Here is a 16,444-nt window from a genome sequence, read left to right as displayed (position 1 = left end):
AAGCACAACATTTGTTTTAATTGCAAAGCCAGCATATTTCATTCATCTCTGAAAACACTGACCACTCCTACTACAGAGTAATTCAGCCATTGTGTGGGGATGGCATTGCTGGTGTTTTTCTTGTCCTTTCAGCATAAGCTCCTCCAACACATCCAGCTATAACTTGGCTCCCTCATGAAACTCGCTAGTAAAAATTGAACCAGCCGGTAACGGAATGAATTTTTCAGACAGGGTAGGTACTATAAACAACATTTAATAACCTCATGCTTTATGGGCTTGTTAAGGTAAATGGAACTTTTGAAGCTTTCATAGCACTGCAAAATGCAAAGCTACGGAGCACGCCGCACATAAAGAGAGGCAAATGCCTTGCGTTTGTAGGTGCTCAGCTTTGATCTGTCCTAACAGGCCCCTCGGGATGTGCCACCACCACTTGCATGGGGCATCGCCCCTGTGAACTGGGGGTGCAGCGTTACCCAGCCGTGTTGGGAGCGTATTGCTGGGGCCGGGATGCTGAGGGAAGCGATAGTGGAACTGAGCAGGGCTTCTTATGGCTTTTTGCCTGGCTTCAGCAATGGTTTGCGTTAGTCAGCAGTAGGGTGGTGATGGCAAGGAGGATGCCGGTGGCATCATTGGCATGACAGACTAGCAGAGAGATTTCTTTGTCCTTGCCACCCTCTCTATACCTGTAATACATGGGAATAGAATAGAATAGAATAGATGCAGATGCCAGCTCTGCAATACCAGAGCTGGGTAATATTTAAGGGCAGATTTATTGATGAGTGCAGGGGACCGACGTGCATCCACTCACGCAGGGGACAAGCAGCCCAGCGAGCTCATGGCTGTGCCTTGGCTGCAACCAGCTCCTGGTAAAGTGATACAGGGGCAGCCCTGTGATATTTTCCAGTGAGATGGGGCAGGATCTACTGGTGTTCCCAGCACACAGGCAAGAGGAGGGCCATGCTGTTGTTGAAACAGAGGGAAAAAACGGCGCTGAAGTAATCTGGGTTTATCACTCGGCTCCTGATGGCAGGCGGGCTGAGTGCTGTAATCATCCCCTCCGCTCCCCAGCTAGAGCACAGCCTGCTCACAGCTGCTCAGCACTTTGATAAGAAATATGCTGGGAGGTATTTTGCAATGATGAACAAGAAAAGACGAATGAGAAGCAATGGTAGGCAGATAAACGTGGTGTGCCTGAGGTGCAAGCAGACAGACTCACTATCATGCAAATGCTGTGGTCTCAGCCGTTTTTGTACAATGGCTGGTGGTAAAATCGTATTGCTGCTTCTTTTCTGATGGGGGTTGGACTTTTTTTTTTTATTATTTAAGTTTTGCTTATTAAGCAGCTCCCTGCCCACCTCCAGCCCAGCTGCTGTCTTCAGCAAGGGCCGCACGTAGTGTAATCAGCAGAGAGGTGTTAGCAAGAAGGGATGCTAAAATCAGGCTGTTGTATGAGAAGGACACAAAATACACAGCCAGGACATGCCCCTATACCCTTGCCTCTATAGCAATAGCCAGGCCTACAGGGGCAGACGGGAGAGAAGAGAGGAAAACGACGGGGATTGACGGCAAATGGCAAAATGTAAAGAAAGTGGGTATTATCATCATGTTATAAGCCTACATCCACTCTCTGAAAAACACTAGCAGCAGGGAACAGCCCTTCCCCTAGTCCTCAGCTCAGCAAGGCTTTCCATCGTGACCGGCGGAGCATGCCTAGCCTACAGCTCTCTGATTCTTCTTTCTAACTGATGTGTTACTGCGTTGCTTGGACATTCATGTTACAGACTTTGCCCTGTCCCCTCGCCCCCATCCACAGAGCCAGTGCTCTGCCGTTCCCCTGTGATGCCCAGCACAATGTCCCAAGAAGTTTTCCAGCAGCGCTCCTCTCTCCCAGCGCGAGGGATGGAGGAGGAGGGAGGCAGAGCAGTGCCAGTGATGCAACTCCTCATCTAAGAGAGACACCGCCTGTGTTTGGCTTTTGTCCATGCTCCAGACTCCTCATCCCAGCTCTCATCGTGGTGCTGGGCTCCTCTTACTCTCCCCACTATTCTGTTTTGCTCCTTCAGGATTAAGGACCACCCTGTAGTTCAGCCCCAGCCTGCCCCACCTCTCATTTCTGCCTCGTGACAGAGACAGCAGATGCAGCCGATCGTGGCCAAGCTTGTGAGGGATGCCCGAAGTGAGCAAAGCCTCAAGAGGCAGAGCTGAGTCCTCCCTAAACTCATGGCACCCCTGGGCTAAAAATGCAAAGCCAGCCCTCAGGGAGGGGCAGGAGCACTCCTCCCTCCCAGTAGAGGAGGAGAAGTATGGCGAGGGAAGGAGGAAAGCACTTTAAATGGTGGAAAACACCCACACTGGCTGGTGGTGGGGCCAGGGAGGGAGTCATGCCTCTCTCCAGCCCTGCCTGTGGCTCCCTCTAAGTCCTGGTCCATGAGAGTCACTGCTTTGCTTGCTCTAATTAGCATTTCTGGTATGCAAATTCTCACAGCCTTTTTATATCTCCACAGCATTTGCCTGCAAATATACTATCTTTAAGTCTTTTTTTTTTTTTTTTTTTTCAGGAATTGGTCCTCCCTGAAGGTGTCATATCTAATTTGTTCCTGTTTCAGCCATGCAGCTGATCTGATATCATCCACTGTGCCACACTTCAAAACCACCTTCTTTTCTCCCCCCCTTTCTGCCATCCTTCCTGCTTTTCCCATGCACAAACACCACAACACACACTCCTGTGTTTCTACATCTGGCTTATTTCATTTATGCATCACACAGTTTATTATCAGTTTCATTCATTAAGCACCAGTGAGCTTTAACACCTCTGGCTGTGGAGACGCACATAACACCTCCACTTGAGTGTTCTCTGGGATAAAACCTGTGCAGCTGAGCCTGGGACTTCTTCGGTGCTTAAATTTGAAAAGCTACACCTAGAGAGCAGCCTAATATAGCGTAATGCTGGCAGTAAAGCAAATACATAAAAAGATGTGAAAATTCCATTTATTTGTAACTACTTGTTCTCTTTGTGATCTCGGTGCAGATGGAAGAGATTGGTTAGGATTTAGTGCCGACGGCTGACAGCCCTGGAACACAAAAATCTGCTATATACGCTCAGAACCACACCACGTCAAAATAAAATCATGGGGACAAGCAAGGCGCTTTTTGAGCAGCGCAGCAAATGCAGCTTGGCTTGGATTTGTGTTATACGCTCCCAGGCTTCACTGCCCACTACCTTCCCCACATTTTCAACCTGTCAGCCTCTCACATTCCATTCATTCAGCTTCCCCCCTCCCAAATCCAAAACTCCCTCAAAGTACTCATATTTTCATCCCCTGGCCCCAGTAGAACAGGCAAGAGGCAGCATGTTATACTAGCGCAAACCACACGTGCCTGCTGATGGCTGGCTGACCATCAAGAGGGTCAAACAAAAAGACAGTTTAGTGTCAGCTTTCCCCTTTGTAAGGACTCTAATTTGGCATGTCTTTCTATTCCAATGCCACCAGTGTTCACGGACTGTGTAGGAATTTCTTGTCTTTGAGACCTCTATCTCCAGTCACATCCGAAGTGAGCCGAGGGGTCTCCAAAATTTTCAAGGGGGAAACTGGCAGAGAGATGTAGGGACTCCTAAGCTTCTTTTAGGCTGGCTAAAACCCATGATCCATACCAATATATCTTTTCATTTCCTGCACCTGCAAAAACATAATCAATAAAACCTGAGGTCCACAATAACATAGACTTTACTCCTTGTGCTTCAGCAAATGCAGGATCATTCCCAAATGACACTGAGACCCACAAGTCTGGCTTCAAAGCTTTTGAAAAAGAGTGAGAGAACTCAGAGTGAAATACAGGCTTGCTGGCTGCTCCCCACCCCCGTAACCCACAGTTTTGGGGGTATTGGCCCCTTTAGACATCTAAAGACAGTGGTGGTAACAGAATCAGAGTCTTCAGCCACCCAGCTTCGCAGATGGGGGTTTTGACCTTGACAAATCCCTTCAGTTTACATGAATACACCAAGTTATGACTGGAGGTGGCTAAAGAGCAGATGCACTGCCTGTTTTCTGTGTCTGCCCCAGGGACCCAGTATGAAGCACCACAGCTCATCACCCAGAGCCATAAGCCCTAAGCTGGGCTCCCCACCTCTGCCCAATTTAAAAAAAAATATATAAACAATCAAGAAATTCAGTTTGCATTGTGAGACTCTTCTCATCAGTCAGAGGTTCAGAAACTTTTGGAGATGGGACATCTCACACACAGGGCATAGTCTAAGCTTTGTTTCCATTAGAAAGCAGACAAAAAACCTCTAAAGGGCTTTATCTTGGATTTGCAAGGTGTGAGACTGCATGAAGCTCCTGGTCTCCCCAGGGAAAGCACAGCAGCAGAGCTCTGCTCCAGGGCTGGGTCGTGGGTACCCCGGCCTTTCCAGCTTGTACACACGCAGCTACCGTGTTTCTTAGGGAAGAACGGTTCATGCGTAAGCCGTGACAAGTAAACGGACGCCAATTAAACAACCTTTTCTTGTGCTTTTCCTCTGAAGTGTAGCCATTAAACCCAGCCTCTGCACATACCCACACTATCCATTTCTGAGTTAGGTTTTAGTTGTTGTTCACTTCATTTTTCAGCTCAGTTTGCAACTGTGAAGAGGTTTTTTCTTCTGAGGCTGTACCTCACTGCCAACCTAGAGCTCTGAATCTTTATTCTCAGCCCAGACCTGGTAGAGGCAACTATCCGCATCCTTTGTATATACTCAGGTAGCAGCTGTGGTGCTGGTTGCACCCTGCGTGCACGCTGCATGCTTAGGCCATGGAGGGACAAGTTCTAACAAGGGTGATAACCAAGCACAGGTGTGACACCAGGTGACTTTCACTCAGGGCTTTATCCAGGGAATAAAGCTCATTCAAATTCAGTGACAGACTTGCTCCTTTAAAGCCCCTGTGGTAAGCTCCCCTGCCTTTTCCCAGGCCTGCTTTTTGACTTGGCTTTTTAAATGAGAATTTTTTGAGTGATGCAAGTCATCAAGGCTACTGAAGTGTGAATGCTAAAACAGGACCTGTTGAATCCCACTCTTGGAGAGCGGTAGCTCCAGTCTCACCCCCCCATCTTCTTCCCAGAGTGAAGCGACAGCCCTTCTCCCACCCCGCCATCATCTGCCTCCCCAGAACCCCACCGCCACCCAAGCACAGCTGGGTGCTGGGTCCCCAACCCACCAACTACCTGTGTCTGCTAGACCGATCAGACCTCGGGGTCAGAAAATAATCTCGCAATGTGGATATGAGTGGGTAGGGGAAAGGACACTGATGGCAAAAAAAGGTGGTCCTTTCACTCCTGAAAAACTCTACCAGCCTCTTGCACAGCATACTAAATGAACATGCTGGGGGTCCTATTGAGTTTCCAGGGTCTTGGCTCAGTCATAACATTTTCAGCCAGCTCTGGGGCATCTTCTGAGCAGTGCCACCTTGTCAGACTGCTGTAAATTCCAAACAAATGTTCTTGTCACTCTGTGCTCATTTCACCAGCATCCTAGCCTGACCCCTCTCTGTATGACTGTATGGAGATCCACTGAGATAAGAAGAGAGACATCTACTTTTAGAAATACCTTCGCTCCTCTAGTTTGTTCTCCCTGCAAGGGCAACTTGGAGAACTTTTCCATTGCTCTGTCAGTGGACATATTCACAGTGAGGTAGAAAAAATGTGTAAAAATTATGTGGGAAATACATGAGTGAGCATTTATAGCAGAGTCTTACATACAAGCACACCTTCAGGTTGATGGAGAATGTTGTTTACTTGTAGAACTTCTAGATCTACAGCTGGACAGCCTTGAGGAAAAGCCAGATACAGCCGCAGTCTTACCATTTTGCTGCTCCCCATTTGTCTAGAACAAATTTACCTCTTACTCTGTAGCCATTTATCTATATGCTGAGGATTACTAGTGATGAGCACCCGCTGAAGTTATATTTGCTTAGACTCTATTTTGGAGAGACTCACTAAGACCTTGCTCGGCTATAGTGATTGACCTCAGCTAACTTCAGCAGGAGTCCCCTGTTGGTAGCACTTGAGAGTCTCTCTTCAAAATGTTTTGGATCTTTTTTTGCTTCCTTCCCAAGTATGCTGGTGACAAATGTTTTCAAAGATTCTTTATATTTGTGTGGATGTTCCCTGTTCATTTATTCCAGTGAGATAAACTGGCCCTGATTGCTTTACTATCTGAACATGACGTTTCTATAGTGCTTTTTGGTTTTCTTTGGCCATGTTATTGACACTGGGTAATATAACATGAAAGGAGTGTGGATGGGCTTTTACAAAGGAATCAGCTAAATAGCTATTAGAGGATTAAAAGCAATCCCATGGCCAGGATTACACATCTTTAAAATGCTGATAATATCAAGGAGCAAATGGATTTGTAATTTAATGGCAGAAGAGGGAAGACTTCAGATGTGTGTTTTTTTCACATTTGATAGAGAGATTAAAGTGTATGCATTTGGTGCACAGGAGTTTGATAAAGCTGCAGCATGGTTGCCTATGGATATCAGTGTTCACCTTTCTTGTAAATAGCAGTTGTGCCACATGGAGAGAATTCTTCTGGTCAACATTTTTATTAAAATTTTAATTCTCATAGCGACAAGCTGGATCATTGTCTGCTTTCAAAGTCTGATAATGATACACTTTAGAAGCTTTGAAGAAAACCTTTGTCTAGACAGAAACATCTTAAGAAAGCTTTTGAAATGTAGCATGCACTTTAAACCTTTATTGATGCCTGTAGCACTGATCCATATTTGGGAAATCTTGAGCTGTTTTCTACTTCCTTGTGCTAAAAGTGTGCAAGAGGTTTGCATGACAACAGGAACTGTGAGAAATAAAAATGTACACTTCCCTAAGGAGAGTGGTTCAACCTGTGACAGATTTTTCACACAGAAAGAATTACCTTTTTATCCAGAAATTAATTTTCCTTTAAAATTAAATTAAGCTACCTGTGACATTCTGGCTTTTGCACCTTCAGCATTGAGGTTGGATTGGGAGGTATTTTAAGGACATCTCCAGAGCTGTTAAAGACGTATAATCTAAAAAAAAAAAAAAAGGTAGCTACAGTTTTATTGAAATGTAGACTTTTAACCAGTCTCCTTGACTTGAGGTCCAGAGGCCTCTTCCAGAATATTGTTTCACCAAATCCAGGTTTGGTTCTGACTGCAGAGTATTAAGGATATGCAACAAATAAACCAGTCCCATCTAGAAGTGCAGCAGAGCAGCCTGTGTCTCACATGGGAAGAGACACCGTACAGCGACGACGGCCAAGCACAGGCCCAGGGTGTGATGCTTTCTACTCGGTTAGACTCCTGTTGAGGAACACCCCACGTGAGATGAAGCTGAAAGTGGGCAGAGACACAACCTAGTCCACTTTGGCCAAGCTAACTAGTTGGTCGTGGAGAAGGCGGCACGCTGCACCATCTCTCTAGAGTTTGGAAATCAGAGGATTTTGGTTCCTGGATGTATGTCCGTAGTGGTGAAACCTCTGTGATAACTATCTGACCTAAAAATGTATTTGGGACATTATCTGATGTGTCCTGCCCAGGAAGTAACGGTCATTCTGGTAATTTTTATTTTAAGTTGTTCGGTTTGATTTGGCTATTTATTGTCATTATATGTATAGTAACTGCTTTTCATCTTCAGAGTGCTTTACAAACAATTACATGTTTCACAGAATTTGTCTCAGGTACTCTAAGGAAGTGTACGTTTTTCATAGATAACAAAGATTTCATCTCTGCTTTGAGGGAGAAATGCACTTCAGGCTTACTGACAAAGTTACCAGCAGCACTACCATATTTCCAGAAATCTCAAAACTGAGGCAGAGAGAGAGAGGTTGAATCTCGTCAGAAACCTCAAAGGAAAGGAAAAAAGCCAAAAAATAATGCATCCCAATCAGACATTCAGACCACTACCTTGCCCTCCTCCCCTTTCTTGAATAACAAATGCAAACACTTACACACCCAGAAATGAGTGCTTTGGCTCTGGATCTGAACTGTCCAGGTAACTAGAGCTCTACTCTTTGGGTCTGGAAACAGACCCTGCAAAAGTTACAGCCCTTAGAAAAACAAAATAGTTGTTAGAAAACAAAGCTGGCTACCACGTAAAGAATAAAGAATGAAGCCTGTGACTGCCATGGACACAAGGGCTAAAAGAGTACAAATGTTCAGAGTAGTCTGCTAGAGATCAGCAGAGTATTTTTATACCCAATAATTTTTATTAGATGCCCATGGTACAAACCCACTCCTTATCTAGATTTAAAAATCTAGATTAAAAATTTAGTTTCATAGGTAGCAGTTCATATTTACTTCCTACCCATTTTCTTCATTCTTTCCTGAAAATTCACGACTCCTGCGAACAGTGCTGTCCTGTTTGTTATCAACTGAATGTGAAAAAAACCCGCAGCCAGGACTAATTCAATTTTTTATTTAAATGAAATTTATGGACATGTTTTGAGGTATTTGATCAGTATTTGTTCTTATTTATACACGAGTATTTTTTCAGGTGTTCAGTCAGGATGACAGGAAGGAAAGACAAAAAAAGACACAAAACCATTTCACCTACATGAGGCCAAAAAAGCAAAGTTTGAAAGGTCTGTAGAAAGTGTATGGATAAGAAGGAGTTTACCCCATATTCAGAATGAGATTTAAGCACATAGCTAAATGTTATTTAAATCTGGCCTTGGAGAAAGGAAGATTTGAGAGCAATTTGGAGACAAATTCTCATTTTAAGTAGACATGATCCAAATGAAAGGTATTCCACAGAATTTGAGATATTAATTTTAAAAGGTGTATTCTTTGAAAAAGTAATACAATATTCTAAACAAAAGGAGAAATATCTACATTTTCATTCAGATGTGAACTGATATGTTCAATGTTGCCCTTTTTGTACACACCAGTATCTAACCACTACAGGAACATATTTCTAAGCATAGAATCTCTGACCTGCCAAAAAGACACAATCAAGACTATTTTGTCCACAAACTCAATTTTCAGAAAAGAAGGAAAAAGGCTGGAAACATTTTTTCATGAGTATCATGAGTGGAGCTTTGCTTTTGAAGGTACAGTTTTACAAAACTCTGTTTCCCTCTTCCTAGCATTGATTAGAATGAAAGTGTCAGATTTTCTTTTCCTGAAAATTATCCTTCAAATAATCACCAAACAGCCAGTGTCCAACGTATGAGTTGCTTCGTTCACTTTAGAAGATGCCGTAAAAGAAATTAATTCCCAAATACAGCCTTATTTATATTCTAAAAATTGTCTTTTCAGAAATGGAAGTATTTCTGTGAGTTTTCTAAAAATTTCAGGTAAAGACAGTTTACCTCAATCTTACCTTTCCCAGCGCAAGTGTTTGCAACCCACTGCACCTCAGGTTAGCAGTCAGGAAAAAGAGACAATAAAACTTACAGGAGGAAGCAGGAGAATGGGGAGGGGAATTTCCTGAAATAGATTTATCTGGTTTTGCTGTCTCATGGAGTGAAAGGCAAAAGAAAATAGACAAACAGAATAAAAGCTGAATGAAAAGTAGAAAGCAAAGGTTGCTTCAGTTTTAACAATGCAGAGGAAGTTTAGTAACACAGCTGAAGCAACCTGAGAGATATCTGTTTGCTAACAAATCATCTTTAGGTTTTGTACAGACAACTTTTAAAGTCCTTTGACAGATTGAAAATACCTTTTTTTTTTTTCCTTTCTCTAGCTGTTTTTCCTTTTCCTGGTATTCATTTTCATCTGTAGAAAAATCCCTGGGGTTTTAGATTTGGTTTTCAGCCGAACTCGAAGCTTTCTGTCTCCAGAGAGGCTGTTACCTAGCTGCCTGTCTCCTCAAATTCACTGTAGGGGGATGAAGCTGAAGAGGTTTTAGATTCTCCATCACTGTTGCACTCCCGCAGGGGACCAGGACTGGGAGCTTCTGGGAGCTCCTTGGCAGAGAGCGTTTCCTTACTGTTAGACCCTAAGGGGTGGCAGTCCAGCAAGCTCTGCAGGTGTTTGATGTAGCTTATTGCAGCTCTCAGGGTCTCCACTTTGCTGAGGCGCTTGTCAGCAAATTCCTTGGGCAGGTGCTCTCTCAGGCGTGTGTAGCCCTCGTTCACGCAGCGCACCCGCTGCCTTTCCCTCTCGTTCCTCTTCCGAATGAAGGCAGGCTCAAAGGAATAGTCATAGATGCCCATGTAGCCAGGGAATGGGATGTAGGAGATGCGACCTGTGTGCCCGCGGTAGGCTTGCTCCCAGTAAGACGGGTCCAGATGGAAGGGAACCCCAAAGGGCTCTCTCAGGGGAACCCCGTGAGGATGCACACGGCTGTTAGCCAGGGACATAGCTCCTGGAAATGCAATCCGTTTCAATAGTCCATCATCATCTTTATTGCTGTCCATGCTTCCTTTTTTTTCCTCACCGGTAGAATGTCAATTCCCGAATTTGGCTTCCAAATCTTGTATCAGTCCAAGCAAGGAGGAAACATTTGTATAGGTACTCTGCCCCGCAGGCTGCAATTTCCTCCTGCGGTGTATAAAAACTCAGATCTCAAAGCACTGCTAACAACTCTTGAAGTCCACTCTGTGCCTGGAAATCAGCTCTAAGCCTTGTTGTTTTTATAGATGTAGGATGCCAGCTAACTTACAGACAGGTTTTGAGGACCATCACTCCACACTTTAAACCATTCTTTTCCTCTGATCTTCATATTTCAAAAGATAATAAGAGGGTTCCTGTGTATTCCTTTTCTCTCCGCTTGAAATTATGACCATAAGAGTTAATGCCAAACATAAATAATCTTCCAGGCTCTAAACACTTCTCATGTATTGTAATCCACGATATCGTTTGATATAATTGTCTCCAAAAGATGGGTAATTTGCAAAGTTTACAGGAATCTTCAAAGTTTTGGCAGAACTCCTCCCTTTCAGGAACCAAGGATCTTCTGTCATCTGAAAACTACCCAAAGGCTCTTCACAAAGAAATCCAAAAGACAACTGCAAGCTTTGTTGTTTCTGCTGCTCTGGTCTAACTGAAACAGCTCACAAGCAGTTTTCAAAACTTGTATGGCATGTCTCTAGCTTTCTGGGGAAGCTGAGAAATCTTCAAAGGAAAGAGTGCTCTCTTGTGGTTGCAAGTCATGTCAGATCAAGAATGCATACCTGCAAGCATAAGAGGAAAACTGCTTGCTTTGCCCAAAGAGAGGCTTTTTCAAGAAGCGTGAGTTTCACAAACTGAACGTGAGTATTTTCAAAAAATCTTCAACATTTTGCATGTTTCTGCTCCTTGCAGAAATGTTCTGGCCATCACTATAAGCATCTGCCTCAGATAAACAAATACAAAGGTGATGCCTTGATTTCCCCCTGTGTAGCTATTACTAGATGTTTACACAGATATTGGCTTACCTGATAGACCCTACACACTGCTTTAATTGGGGAGCTGAAAATCCCTCTTGACTGTGCCAGATCTGTGCTGCATCCTTCAGTTTGCCTGCAGCTTGCCAAGGAGAAGACGGACAAAATACAAGGACTTTTGGCAGTATAAGGGCATAATGTCCTCATCCGTGCCTTTCCTCTAAGATATCCTGTTGTGTTAGGATATTCTTCTGCAGCAACTGGAGGGTCTTTGAATTTTCTCACGTTATTGTTGTTGTTCAAGAGCTCCATAGTTATAATTTTTTTCTGAAAACACATTTTCACAGTTAACTGCATTTCCTTTTTTTGCCACCAACAGTTTGGGGAGTTGAACGTTTGTTCTGGGACAGTTGTGGGAAGGGATGGACGTGAAAAGGTACAGGCATGTAGGCGCTACTAAAACTGTTCTTTTGCTCAAAGTGAAAGTTTCCGCCCTGTTCAGTCTTTCAGGCCAAACTGCCTCAGAAGCGTGAGTAACTGAAACAACATCCTCCACTCCGAGTAACACATCTGTGTCTCTGCTGAGTCAGAAACCAGCAGCAATGATGTCAGCGTGCACTTTCAAGTCAGCTTTGTATCTTTGCTGGCCTATTCTGCAGCTTCAAAAACCAATGGTAATCTTCAAAGTATGATGAACGTACAGGCAGACCGTTCCAGACAGACATGAGTGAGAATGATTCTGGACTCTGATTTATGCCAGGGGCAGGATCAGCACCAAAATGGCTCAAAACCCAGGGCAACTATCCACCTACTTTTGCCTCCGTCACTAACATTGCCTAGCAAGAGCTGATGTTTGAAGCGGAAGGTTTTGTAGCATTACCTAAGAGTTAGCTAATGCGTTTCATGAGGGGTTGAGATCTTTTCCAGTCACAACTAAATGTCATTCTACAATATGCGCCATAGCTTGGATGGAAGGTACGGGTGTGAGGCAAGAATTACTGGGGAACACCCCAGGTATGTACAACTCATTAACTCATTTCAGATCAAGACAGCCCTTCAGCCTTTTAAAAAAATCTTTGGAAACATTGAACAGCATGGGCTTTTTAATATCACTTGCACTACAAACTCTGTTGTCCAGTAAAAATATTTTCAGAAATGAATGCTTCAATGAAAATAGCTCATTCGCTGTAGCACTCAGGTAGGCCAGGACTTAACATTTTCTTAAAACAAAAAGGACATTGGCCTCTAAGCAAATACCTGAAGGACACTTGATTTGTGTCACCATTAGATTTAAAACACTGCTCTCTGGCAGTATTCCTGTAAGGAAATGGAAGTGTGCTTCTCGGGGGGGCCTCTCAAATGCCAGAACGTTTCACAGCTCTCCATGACCTTGCCAGAAGTCTAGCCATGTTCAAAAGGCAGGGTTATGTTTCAGCTCTGTCATGCAGATGCACTATTCCCTGCTGCCAGACCTCTTTTCTATGTTTACTGTAAATGCAGGTCACCAGCACTTCCCAGGGTGTCTGAATTGCACCTGTCCTAAACAGACATCCGCTCTTCCTACAGAAAAATCCACATTGTTAATCCTTTAGAGACATACATGAAGAAAAATTTCAGGTAAATGTCATTTGTTAATCTGAATGATTGAAGCTGACCTTATATCAAATGGACTCTGCAGTCTCACTTTGTTTGTGTGCGAGAGAAATAAGAAAATACGCCACAGGCTTTTGTTGAACGTTGTATCTTGTTGACAGTCTAAGGTCACTTCCTCGGAAAGGGATTTGCCCCTGGGCAGGGAGCCAGCGCAAGGCCAATGCACCTTACGTCCCACTGAAGGCCCTTGTTGAGAGCGTGAGCAGGATTAAAGCAACGTATCATTCTCTTACCAACCTCTGCACAAAACAGGCCCTTCTCAACGAGTCCGCACATGCAGACTCGGTGAAAGTAGCAGGACTGGCCCACCAAAGCTAAAGGCTAATACATTCTTTTTAATTTTAAGAGTAGGTTAAGACTACATGGATAATGTTCCTCTTCTAAGACAAGCCTTTGATCTTCTTTCTTACACTGTTTCTCCAATTAACTCCTTTTCACACCTTTGTCTGGATGATGCTTTGACTCCAGAATGCAATATCCTCCATGCTGATACGAAGCAGATGGCCTGGATTGCTTTCCAGGTGGTACAAATCAGGCGATATCCGCCGCTCTACAACGGCAGAAGTGGTACTGTTTCTATTTCTATTGTATGTTATGCTTTGGTTTGTTTTGGGTTTTTGTTTTGGTTTGGGTTTTGTTGTTGTTGTTGTTTTTCAATACAAAATTTAAATGTGGATGCTGGGAGATTCCTTACATACTCCATTGAGTATGGCATTCAGTTTCCCTTCCTTCTGTCCTTCCTTTTACCTCACTATACACACTTAATTACCCAGGCAAAATGAATAGAAAATATTTCTGACATACCTAAAAATAAAACATTGAGGCATCTTCCTTCCAGATCTAACTTAGTTGTGGTTTTAATTGCATACATCCTAACACAATATCTATAAGAATGTAATCTTTGCACAAAAGAACCCTCAACACCTTCACACTCCCACAAGAATAATTAATAACACTACTGACATTACACAGTGGTTGCTTTGAATTACTTTGAATTACTCAAAGCAACAGATTCACCCTGACACCATTTTCCTTTGTGTCTGAAAAGAAAGTCGTCACTGGAAATACTGTAGCAGAAACACAAGTCAGCTGAACCCGTGCAAATCCACCTATTTCCCAACAGATGATGTCTCAACTATTTTATCTGTGAACATATTACTGAGAAGAAAGAAGAAGAAAACACCTCAGGAGTTTAAAAAGAAACCCTCACAACATTGTGCATTTGTTACATTTTACTGTGCTATAATTATACTAAATACGAGTAGTTATTATACATATCATAGTTTGTCTGGGCTGCTGCAATCTATTAACAGATATAAAATTGTGAAATTACCAGTTTCTCTTGTTAACTGCATACCACAGAATTACAGTAATAACTGCAATGTAGACTAAGATCCAGGAATACATAGTTTTGTGCCTCTCTAATCCCGTTTTATACTTAAGCATGGGCCATCTCTTTCCAGCTCTATAGCTAGAAGTGAGAGCTGCACCTCCACTACCCAGGTTTCATACTGTGCCTTCCAACCAAAATACAGGCCTGCAAAGTGCTGTCAAGCCAATAAAAGATGCTGAGAAATTTGGATTTTTGATGTTAAAACAGCGTAATTCTGCTCACTCTGAGAAAGAACCCAAGGGCAGGTCTGCAACAGCAGAAGAGAACTGACGATACTGAGATGTAGGCACGGTCCAGCAGGGACTTCCACTCACGCTACAGAGAAGGACTGAAGCGTGCTTACTGCTTCTCTTTCCCCCGTGGATTCACGAATCTCCCTTATCTTTCAGTACGTCTCCAGGATCTGAAGACGACTTGAAAAATAGCTCTGCAATTTGTTCCTCACGCAGCAAGTAGCGCTATAAATGTCAATAAACTAAGCTTTCAGGGGACATAGTGCAGTTGTCTTATCAAAACACTTCACATATAATAAAAGTGTTTGGTATATATAAAAAAAATCTTCCCTTGCAGAAGAAACAGCTCTCAAATGTGTTTTATCACAATACCTTGGGCATGCCGAGTACATCTCTGTAGACAGAGATTAATTTCTCATTCGTTGACACTTCATATTATCACTAGCTTCCTTTGATATGTGTGCTTTAAACTGGTAGTTAAGATATCACTCGTTCAAGGGAGTAAAATGACTACAAAAAAAGCTGGAATCTCAGAGGATTCATGTTTGACAGTAGAAAAAAACCACTCTTATCTATGCATGTGACTACATCCAATCTGGCTCACAGGCTCAAAGTACTACCTTCAGCTCTGATAGTTGAAATAGCGTGAGGATTTCAGCGCCAGGGCAGTTCTGTGGCAGAATTACACTATCGTAATTGCCATTAAGACAAGCTGAGGGTTTGGGATAACCTAGCGTTTCAGGACAGAACCGAGATGTACTGAGTATAACGGTGAAGTTGTAAAGATGACAACTGAAAACGGAAGGTCTTCAGTCATCTCCTATGTATTAGGGAATGCAATGTGAAGAGAGAGACTTCTGGGCTTGTAACTGTTTGCTGGAGTTTCTAAGGAAGATGTGAAGTATTAGCAACAACCACGTGAATATGTGGTACTATGCTTGTAAAAATGAAGCAGAGATAAACCCCTCATCACAAGCTCAGCAGCCCCTGAAAACCTGAGGACTTGATGAGTTCTTGTGCGCCAATTCAGATACACTCAGTCATGGTTAGAGTAAGGATTATCTGGCTTAGTAGAGAACAGGAGAGGTTCTGGGATATGTGGTAAACTAAATGAGGTCATTCTTTTGGTCACGAATGACAGAGACCTGGATTTATTTTGCCTAAATGTAGTCCTCTAGAATTTATATATTTAGACTAAACTAATTACGCGGGTCCCAGTATCAGGCCATAGACACAGAGAGGCAGCTCTAAAGGGAATTCTTCTCGCACATCTCAGACATCTACCTCAGGGTGGGATGAAGCACTCTGCAGCAGCCTATTTCTCTCCTTCAGCTACAGAGCGAGCTTGAATAACTAGTGTATACGGGGCGCCTAACTTTCTGACAGCTAAAGCCAAATGAGGAGGGCATGTTTCCACCCCTAGAAGAACCGATGGGTTTGTACCGAACTGGAATGGCCCTTCTAGATCCTACATTTAGGCTCTCTAGATCAAAAGGTAGCAGGCAGAAAAACACCTTAAGCCTCCTCCTGTGCAGACATCCCATCAAGAGATGTCTCATTTAATGAGGCATCGTTTTAGGTGTCAGGCAGGATGAAATTACAGGACCACACTCTGGTGTTTCAGGAAACAGCTGTTCACCCCGGCACTTAAGGAACTCGTAGACTAATTCGAGCAGCGTATGTGATGAACATCGACGTGTCACAGGCGAAAGCGAGCTACAAAACTACTTGCACGCATCGAGAGATTCCTTTGCAACGTAGCCTTAGCCGGAATTGCACACACGAGCCATAAATCATGGATAACTGAACAACAGTCGATGTCCAGGAGGTCGTTGGGGACGT

General features: G+C 43.5%; 1 protein-coding gene across 1 annotated transcript; it reads right to left on the bottom strand.

The window, feature by feature from the left end:
* Positions 1-9,808: 9,808 nt before the first annotated feature.
* On the bottom strand, positions 9,809-10,375 carry ASCL4 (achaete-scute family bHLH transcription factor 4). The gene has a single exon (XM_049822348.1). The coding sequence runs from the start codon at positions 10,373-10,375 to the stop codon at positions 9,809-9,811; it is 567 nt and encodes a 188-aa protein (XP_049678305.1).
* Between the last annotated feature and the right edge of the window lie 6,069 nt (positions 10,376-16,444).

This window comes from Accipiter gentilis, chromosome 18 (genome assembly GCF_929443795.1).
Source record: "Accipiter gentilis chromosome 18, bAccGen1.1, whole genome shotgun sequence".
Classification (NCBI taxonomy): Eukaryota; Metazoa; Chordata; class Aves; order Accipitriformes; family Accipitridae; genus Astur; species Astur gentilis.
This window is presented reverse-complemented; position numbering and strand designations above follow the sequence as displayed.

Excerpts from the sequence above, each read along its gene's own strand:
- ASCL4 (XM_049822348.1), bottom strand. The coding sequence starts at position 10,375 with ATGGACAGCAATAAAGATGATGATGGACTATTGAAACGGATTGCATTT.